Source organism: Gekko japonicus, unplaced genomic scaffold (assembly GCF_001447785.1).
Source record: "Gekko japonicus isolate JY-2015 unplaced genomic scaffold, Gekko_japonicus_V1.1 scaffold6662, whole genome shotgun sequence".
Taxonomy (NCBI): Eukaryota; Metazoa; Chordata; class Lepidosauria; order Squamata; family Gekkonidae; genus Gekko; species Gekko japonicus.
This window is the reverse complement of record NW_015169990.1, coordinates 11,701-21,442: the sequence shown is the minus strand read 5'-3', so window position 1 is coordinate 21,442 and position 9,742 is coordinate 11,701. Positions and strand designations below refer to the sequence as shown.

Sequence of the window (9,742 nt, the reverse complement as noted above, 5' to 3'; positions counted from 1 at the left end):
CAGTCCCATTTTGGCAGCAGGCGGCAACGCTAACAGGCACCAACCTGTTATGGTCCAGTCCGTGGTGCAGACTGTCAGATGGATGAAAGGCTGGGGTCCTTTGCGAACTGGCAAAATGTCTTTTCCAGGTCTGAGGGATTTTTCTACTTTTGTCTCGTGTTTTCTTAATGATGATATCAGTTGGCTGGAGCCAAGGGTCCTCCACTGACTGTTGAGACTGAGATTTGAAAGGCGGGGGTCCTTTGCGAACTGGCAAAATGTCTTTTCCAGGTCTGAGGGATTTTTCTACTTTTGTCTCGTGTTTTCTTAATGATGATATCAGTTGGCTGGAGCCAAGGGTCCTCCACTGACTGTTGAGACTGAGATTTCTGGGGGCGTTTGGGACGTCTGTCGAGGGAAGTTTCAGAGGGTGTCGGTGTTGGTCTGCAATAGATTTGAGTCTAGTAGTAGCACTTTAGAGAGCAACGAGATCTGGGGGAGTATAAGCTTTTGAGTCAGATGGGAATGAGGGAAGCCTTGATTCTTGTTGGTTTCTTCGGTGCTACTGGTCTGGGATCTAGCTGTCGAGGAAAGTGACTCCCATCCGCTCACTAGCCAATATGTGTGCGGTGTTGTGATGCTTTGTGTCAGTGTGGATGAACACGTAGCATTTACCAGAAGTGCATCCAAGGCAATCCTGTGTAAAGTTACTCCAGCCTTTCTAAATCAACAGCGTAACTTTGTACTGGATCGCTCCAGTAGACAACAGGATGCAGACAACGTACTGTCTGTAACATCTTCTCTTTAATAGGTCACTGAAACAATCTCCTTTATGAAAGCAGGCTTTTTCTTCTTCTCTGCCTTCATGCATTTTAAAAGAAACTATTCCATGGAAATGGTAATGGGGCCACCGTGCAAAGAGGGTAGTCTAGCTGCCGTTACCAATCTGGGGGCGTTGTTGGTTTAAAAGTCGATCGAATTATATGTCAGTTACCTTCGCTTTGGTATCTGTTTGTATTCAGCACTATGATTCTGTTTTGATGATGTTACTTTTAATTAAAATTATTAAAATAAATTTTTTTAAAAAGTCAATCTAATGATCAGTAAAGAAGGGGAGCAGGATGTCATAACTTACGTCGCTCCAGTAGACAACAGGATGCAGACAACGTACTGTCTGTAACATCTTCTCTTTAATAGGTCACTGAAACAATCTCCTTTATGAAAGCAGGCTTTTTCTTCTTCTCTGCCTTCATGCATTTTAAAAGAAACTATTCCATGGAAATGGTAATGGGGCCACCGTGCAAAGAGGGTAGTCTAGCTGCCGTTACCAATCTGGGGGCGTTGTTGGTTTAAAAGTCGATCTAATTATATGTCAATTATCTTTGCTTTGGTACCTGTTTGTATTCCGCACTATGATTCTGGTGCTTTCACATGTGCTAAATTTCAATTCACTTCAGTGACCATTTGCAAGTGGATTTTGCCATTTCCCATAGCAGAATCCAGTTGCAAAGTGCACTGAAAGTGAATTGAAAGTGCGTTATTTAGTGTGTGTGAAAGCACATCCTGTTTTGATGATGTTACTTTTAATAAAAATTATTAAAATACATTTTTTTAAAAGTCAATCTAATGATCAGTACAGAAGGGGAGCAGGATGTCTTAACTTACATTTTCATTGTTTAGAAACAGAGAAACATAGAGCTGGAAAGGACTTCAGGGGTCATCTAGTCCAGCCCCCTGCACAATGCAGGAGATTCACAACTACCACCCCACCACTCCCCCAGTGACCCCTGCTCTATGCCCAGAGGAAAGCAAAAAAACCCAACAACCCTTCAGGATCCCTGGGCAACCTGGCCTGAAGACAAAAAATCCTTCCTGAGCCCAAAGTCGTGATCGACATTAGGCTGGGAATGTAAGAAAGGGCCACAAGGGCCAAGCACTGGCTCTTCCCTCCCTCTCACAGTCTGCCTAAATTCACAGAATCCGCATTGCTGTCAGATGGCCATTTAGCCTCTGCTTTAAAACCTCCAAAGAAGGAGAGCCCGCCACCTCCTGAGGAAGCCTGGTTCACTGAGGTCCCAGGTTCAATCCCCGGCATCTCCTGTTAAAGGATCTGGCAACAGAGGATGGGAAAGACCACTGCCTGAGACCCTGGAGAGCCACTACCCGTCTGAGTAAACAATACTGAGCTTGACGGACTAAAGGTCTGATTCAGGATAAGGCAGCTTCTTGTGTGTTCAGGTATGAAATGCGAGCATCACCAAAGGTCTGACCTCTAGGACAAGGGTCCATCTTCTCCAGTGTTTAAGCCAACCCCCACAGCTGCATTAGGGAAAGCCGTGCCCTCCCTAAGGGAGGGGAAAAAAACCAGTTCTGATGTTTCTATTTCTCCATTCTGTGCTTCAACAGGTTCTTCATTGGTTGAAGACGACGCCAGGGAAAATATGGCCTCAGAACACATCACGGCCAGGTATTCCCTTCATTCACTCACCCATTCAAGCCGCTCTCCAATAAGCGTGCTAAGTGCATGATATGTATTGAGCCTAAGCCTTTCCTCCAGCTGTACCTAGAACGGGTTGAGCTTATTTCTCTAGAACAATAGCTCTCCTGGATCCAGGAACTAACCAATTGATAAGAAGTGTAATGTACATAAGCCTATCACTGGGAGTGTGTGAGTGTTGGGTGTGGTGTCTTGCATGCTTATAAGCAGGGCTCCAGCCCTGCTAGCTTCATCTTGTAGTTTGCTGGAATCACTGAATAAACCTGAGCTGATCGCTGCAATGCGTCTAGAACCCAGTACTTAACAGTGCAGGGTGTTAATTACTATATGTTGGTCTCATCTGCTGGTATAGCAGGCAGGGCTACAAGGACCTAAGCAGGGGTCATTTCGTAGAAAAAGAGGCGCAGGGGCTCATTAGCATAACTCATTAGCATAACTCATTTGCATATGCCACACCCCCTGACATCACCGGAAGTGTGTCAGAAGGCAACACCCACTGCTCAGGCTCCACTGGACTGTTCTGGATTGCTAGCTATTGGGGGGGGACGTGCAGATCTGTCCTCGCAGAGGAGGGAGAGCTTGTACCTGAATAAAACTTGGTCTTAAAGGTGCTACTGGATTGTTTTGGACCTTGGGGGGTGGGGGGGCTCTGCAACTTACCTGGCTGCTTCTTGCTCTGACTGAGGGCTGCCGGGAGCAGGGGGTGGGGCTTGTTGCATGTGCCCGCCCCCTGGGCTCTTTACTGCCGGAACTCCACTCCTGTGCGCTCCTGCAGGAAGTGACCCCTGGATATAATTATACAATGTAGTATTCCAGGGTTTTTATTTGATTTGGGACCACAGAGATAAGGGACTTAAGCATAGGCTTGCCCACTGCCACTGATGGCTATAGCAGCAAAAGAAAAAGAAAAACAAAAGCCAGGGAATGGCATCTGATCCTGGAAGTGACATCATGTTTGGGCAATGCTCTAGGAACCCCCCTGAAAAAATGCCATAATTTTTGCCATAGAGATGGGGGGGGTTTCCCTAGGGCACGCAGGGGACACAGCCCCACCCCCAAATCTCCCAGTGGTTGCAGGGGGAGGCCTGGCAACCCTACTCCCCATTCTGTTTTTCTGACCTGAAATGGCCTTGGGGAGCATACTGGCCCTCCTACGGGATCACCATCCACCACTGGTAGAGCCAGTGTTGTGCTGTGTGTCCTGAGCCACAAGCACCCAGGAAACATCTTGTCTGTTTGGAATGTAGTTATCCCCACCCGCAATTTGGATCAGAGGGATCTAACAGACCTACACTCAGTTGCTGGTGATGAAGGTATGCTCTGATAAAAAAAAAATGGCTTCTACCATAGAGTTTTTGCTCAAATAACGAGTGTCCCCATGTCACTGGCAGGGTAGTGATGTCACTTCTTGTACAGGTCGGAAGTGATGTGGGTGCATTGCCAGCAATGCAGCCCTAGGCCTAGTTTTCCTGCCATTAAGCCCCACCCTCCCACACCAATTGGCAACCTAAACGGGAATCTTGTTCATAGAATCATAGAATGTTAGAGTTGGAAGGGACCTTGCAGGTCATCTAGTCCAACCCCCTGCACTCTGCAGGAGCATAGCTGAAAGATAGCCCTACATACCTACAACGTACCCAAAAGATGGTCGTTCAGCTTCCGCTTGAAAACGTCCAGCGAAGGAGCATCCACCACCTTCCGAGGCAGACTGTTCCACATTTAGGAAGTTTCTCCTGATATTTAGCCGGTAACGACTCCCTTGTAATTTCCACCCCTTAGATCCCTTGTAATTCTGCCCATTAGATTCCTTGTAATTCCACCCATTAGATCTAGTCTTGCAATCCGGAGCAAGAGAGAATAGATCCGCTCCATCTTCTACATGACAGCCCTTCAAATACTTGAAGACTTGTACTGCAGACTGACAAAGTTCCACAGCTGAAACCCCATGTAACCTGAAGTACTGAGAACTCTACCTAGTCCTAGCTTGAAATCATATCATGTATCATTGAGATTTGTGCGCTGTCCAACAGCATCTGCTTTTTTCAAAGGGGTACGAACAAATCTGCTATTTTTTTCTGCTTGCTGGCCAGGAATGTTGTTGTTCCCCTCCCTCTTCTCTAGCACTCCCTGACCCATTAGCGTTACACAAGGCAATAAATTACCGTATTTTTTGGACCATAAGACTCACTTTTTCTTCCAAAAAAAGTGAGGGGGAAAGTGTGTGCGTCTTATGGACCGAATACTGAGCCCCAGGGTTCAGAATATTTTTTCCCCTGTTTTCCTCCTCTAAAAACTAGGTGCGTCTTATGGTCCGAAAAATATGGTACTTAAGGCAACAAACCAACAAGCTATAAACTTCTCTTTACATTCAAAGAGAAGGATTTTCTCAGCTTTCAGTTTTGCCCAGCTTTTGGTTTAAACAAAAAATCAAAAATAGCCAAAAAACTGTAAAGACTGGGTGTTTTGTTTGCAGAATGTATGTATGTATGTATGTAGAAGGGATCTTTTTCTAACTTTTCAGGCAATATAAAAATCACAAAACAAGATAAAATCATTCACTCTTAGCTTGTCAAGCAAGGGAGAAGTTTCTTACACTCCTCTATGTGCTGTCAGAAGGTAAACAGAGCAGATAAGCCTCCGATTAGCACTTGGAGGGGGGGGGCTTAGAGTGCTTTTAAGCACATCCATTTGAGCCGGAGAGAAGCCACAATCATGATGGAGCAGAAACCACAGGACTATAAAATAATGCAGACAGCAGAAATTAGAACAGTGCAGTAGGAGAGCAAAACCTAAAGAGATGTGGACATCTTTTTTGGAGACGGAGCGAGAGTGTAGCTGAAGCAGTGGAAAGTACCAATGCAGAATCCACCATAATTGTTCTTTTGTGGCTCATTATTCCAGTTACACAGACATGTTTCTGGATCATGAGGTCTCCTACGAATGTCGCTCCACCAACCCCAGTACGGGTTGTGCCTTTGCGTGCCGCCGCAGCCCCCGACTCCTTATGAATGGCTACTACATCCTCACAGAGGACAGTGTCCTGTCTGATGAAGACGGCAACATTACACTGAGCCTGTCACAGACAAGCATTACCTACAAAGAGAAATTAATTAGGTGAGTTAAGATCTGCTGGACAGCACTTTGCTAGAGACCCTCCCTTCTGGAATAAGGTGGATGGCTCCAAGGGGAAAGGCATTTGTGCTGACTTGGCTGGTAGCCACCGAGGCAATAAGCTAGAAGCTGAAGACACGAGCCGGAATCAAGGCCAGTGAGAAAGCCAAAGGTCGGAGAGCCGGGAAGTCATTTCAAGAACACAGGTTTCCAGAGGCAAGGAGCGACTGCTGCACTCTCAGAAGCAGGTCTGATTTATCAGAGTTGTTGCCACACTGGAGCCGGTGCACCAAGGGGTTTTAAACAGATCCTCCCTCCCTTTGGAGTTGAGTCTGCAGAGGCTTACAACTCCTCTCATTGACGTTGCTGGAGCTGCAGCCTGGCACTTCTTCTTCGTTCCTGCAAAGTCAGCCTCTGCCGTGCCCTACATCTGGGGCACTCAGGGGAGTCTGGCCTTGGGGTGTCTGCAGCTTGGGTTGCTGGCCTCGGCGCAGGAATGGTCTCTCCTTCCAGCGGCACCTCTTGTGCAGCTGTTGGGGACTCTTCCTCCTCCTCAGGTACTGCTAAGGGTTCTTCCTCTGGGCTGTCTCTAGAGGAGCCCAAGTTGTTCCCTGCCTCTTCCTCAATTGAGGAGGGGTCAGCCTCAGCCGGACCCGGACCCACAACAGCCTTTTTCTGTGGTGGTGCCCCACTTACAGAGCTAACACCTGGCAAAGTGTTCCCTGGACTCCAGCTTTGTGAGTCCTAGGTGGCAAGCTGAAATGTTCCTTTTCAGGGGTCATTTTGTAGAAAAAGAGATACAGGAGCTCATTATCATAACTTATTAGCATAACCTATTTGCATATGCCACACCCCGTGACATCACCAGAAGTGTGTCAGAAGGCAACACCCACTGCTCAGGCTCCACTGGACTGTTTTGGATTGCTAGCTATGGGGGGGACTGTGCAGATCTGCCCTCACAGAGGAGGGAGAGCTTGTACCTGAATAAAACTTGGTCTTAAAGGTGCCACTGGACTGTTTTGGATTGCTAGCTGGGGGGGGGGATGCACAGATCTGCCCTCACAGAGGAGGGAGAGCTTGTACCTGAAGGCGGGCGGCTCTGCAACTTACCTAGTTGCTTCTTGCGGCCCAACTGACGGCTGCTGGGAGCAGGGGGCGGGGCTTGTTGCATGTGCCCACCCCCTGGACTCCTTACTGCCGGAGCTCCCCTCCTGTGCGCTCCTGCAGGAAATGACCCCTGTTTATCCAAGGTTTTTGTTGAGGTCAGTAGATAATGATTATTATAGAACGTTATTTCTTGTGTTTCATCATTCTGAATTGTGTGGTGAACACTTAAAGCAGGGGTCCCCAACGTGGTGTCCGTGGGTGCCATGGGGGCTCACAGACACTTTTCCTTGTGCCCCCTACATGTTTTCAGAAAAATGGGTGGGGCTTTTGCCCAGCAAATCTTCCGAGTGGCCACGGGAGACTTGATTGGCTGTGCAGATTTTGTTAAAACATTGCTTCAGCAGCAGCTGCTACCACAGCACAAGGGATCTTCACTGTGTGACTGAAGGTAAGCTGTGGCAGCCATTTTATAGTTGGCTCTGTCTTCCACAGCAGTCGTTCCGTGGCAGCCATTTTGTGGTTGCACCTACCACACTATGTCAAAATTCCAAAGGCTCAAAAAGGTTGGGGACCTCTGTCCTAAAGGTTGAGAAAGCACTCGTAACATAGATATACAACACCATCTGTGTCTATGGGTAGTCCTTCACAGAATCATTTACACAAAGACAGGTCCCTGTTACAAGGCGCTTACAGTCTAAATTTTGACAGAGGGAAAGAAAACCCATGGGAGTGGTGAAGAGAAGAAAATGGATACCAGGCTATCAAGGGAAGACTGCATGTTACTTGAGCTACATGAACTTTAGCTTAGTTTCTACTGAGGGCTGAGAACTAAGGAGTACATGTCCCTGGACATTTTTAAATACTATTTTATTATGTTCCCTTTTATTTCTTTCATTCTGAGGAAGAATATTCCGGAGAAGGAAGCGAATCCGCAGATCCCTTGCTAGCCTGTTCAGTCTTAGTGCCTCTGGTTCATGGATGAACAGCACCACTTGTAGTGATATAAATGCACATTTTGTGGACGATTCCTGGCTGGAAAGAGACAGCGAGATGGATGCCAGTCAACACGGCAACAATGGTGAGCACTGTTGTTGTCTGTGGTCAGGTCCATGGCTGTGTACTTCATCTTCCGTTGACCCATTGCAGTCTGGCATCAGGCCTGGATTCGGAGAACTGGTGGATGATCTTTGTTTAAAGTTGGACAGGGGCAGTCATCCCGCTTGCTACTGTTTGATCTGTCACTGGCCTTTGATACAGTGGGCCGTTCCATTTGTATTCGTTGGTTGGAATATGGAATTGGTGTTGTCAGAAGAGAAGCTCTTTGGTGGTTTTAGTCTTTCTTGCCTGATTGGACAGGAAGAGTTTCCACCAGAAAAACAGAATCAAAAAGTTGGAATTTGTCCGCTGGGGTGCCTTAGGGTTCCAGTCTGTCATCCATGTGGTTCAACGTTTATAAGAGGCTGTGGAATGAGATCATCTGGGGTTGGATGTCATCAGTATGTAGATGACAACCAGCTCTACGTTTCTCTGTCTAAGCCTGTGCATTACCAGCCCCAATTTCTACCCCTCCCCCCCAGAACTGAGGAGTGGGAGAAAAATGGCCTCCATATTGTGGACACTCCAGGCATTTTCCCTAGTCTCTATGGTAAAGACCATCAGGACTAGGGGAGGCACTCTAAAGTATCACCCAGAAGTGACATATGTCATCCCCTAACTATGGCCTCCCTTAACGTTCCCTCCCAAATCTCCAAGCATTTTCTGAGGCAGTATTGGAAACAGTCATCCTTCCTGAGCTGAGACAAAAATGTGTGAGCCAGAGGCTAAAAAACTATGAGCTAGCTCACACTGACTCAGCTTAGAGGGAACACAGATCAGGACTAGGGGAGGCACTCTAAGGCATCACCCAGAAGTGACATCACACCATCCACTAACTCTGGCCTCCCTTAACATTCCCTCCCAAATCTCCAAGCATTTTCTGAGGCAGTATTGGGAACCCTATATAAGCCTCCAGTGCATCCATCTGACTCTTATGGTTATGGTTGCTCATGGATCCAGCTTTGCTGTTTGAAAAGCTGGTTGGTAGGAAGGGAAGGGGGACACACTTCAAAATGGTCCCAGGAGAGAGAGAGAGCTGAATATGCTCTAGGTGATACAGAATGTTGAGAGCAGCTGAGAGTCAGTGAAAGGAGAGCCACTGTGGTAGAATCATAGAATCACAGGGTCGGAAGGGGTCACAGGGGCCACCAACCCACTGCTCAGTGCAGGATCAGCCCAGAGCATCCCTGACAAGGGTTTGTCCAGCCGCTGCTCAAAGACTGCCAGGGAGGGGGAGCTCGCCACCTCCCTAGGCAGCCGATTCCACTGCTGCACAACAAGTCCCTCAGCCTTTCCTCTTAGGGCTCGGTCTCCAGGCCCCCGATCATCCTCGTCGCTCTCCTCTGCACCCGCTCCATTCTGTGTAGTGGTTAGACAGCTGGAGTCAGATCTGGGAGACCCGGTTTTGAATTCCCACTCTGCTATGAAAGCTTGCTGGATGACCTTGGGCCACTCACACTCTCAGCCTAACATACTCCGCAGCGTTGATGTGAAGGCAGAACAGGGCAGAGGAGGATGTAGCAAGCCGCTTTGGGTCCTCATCCAAGGCAAGGGTATAAGTGAAGTAAATAAACAAAAACAAGGTGAAATCTGCCAACTTAAACTCCCCAAGAGCTTATAAAATTACAGAGGAAGAGGTTTTTTTAGAGTGGGGAGAGATTCCCGGATTGTTCCGCTTTGGGTCCTCATCAAAGGCAAGGGTATAAGTGAAGTAAATAAACAAAAACAAGGTGAAATCTGCCAGCTTAAACTCCCCAAGAGTTTATAAAATTCCAGAGGAAGAGTTTTTTTTAGAGTGGGGAGAGATTCCCAGATTGTTCCTCTTGACAGCCAGTTTGGTGTAGGGGTTAAGTGCGCGAACTCTAATCTGGGAGAATCGGGTTTGATTCCCCACTCCTCCACTTGCACCTGGCTGGATGACCTTGGGCAAGCCGTAGTTCTGATAAGAGCTGT

At 47.5% G+C, this 9,742-nt stretch overlaps 1 protein-coding gene across 1 annotated transcript in view; it reads left to right on the top strand.

Moving 5' to 3' along the window:
* Positions 1-242: 242 nt before the first annotated feature.
* The window catches only part of TMEM71 (transmembrane protein 71), an 11,262-nt gene continuing 1,762 nt past the window's right edge, over positions 243-9,742 (top strand). The window contains exons 1-4 of the mRNA XM_015417571.1: positions 243-270; positions 2,386-2,446; positions 5,378-5,590; positions 7,600-7,772. Coding sequence (XP_015273057.1) covers positions 258-270; positions 2,386-2,446; positions 5,378-5,590; positions 7,600-7,772 — 460 coding nt within the window. The 5' untranslated portion in view covers positions 243-257. The remainder of the gene's footprint in view (positions 271-2,385; positions 2,447-5,377; positions 5,591-7,599; positions 7,773-9,742) is intronic.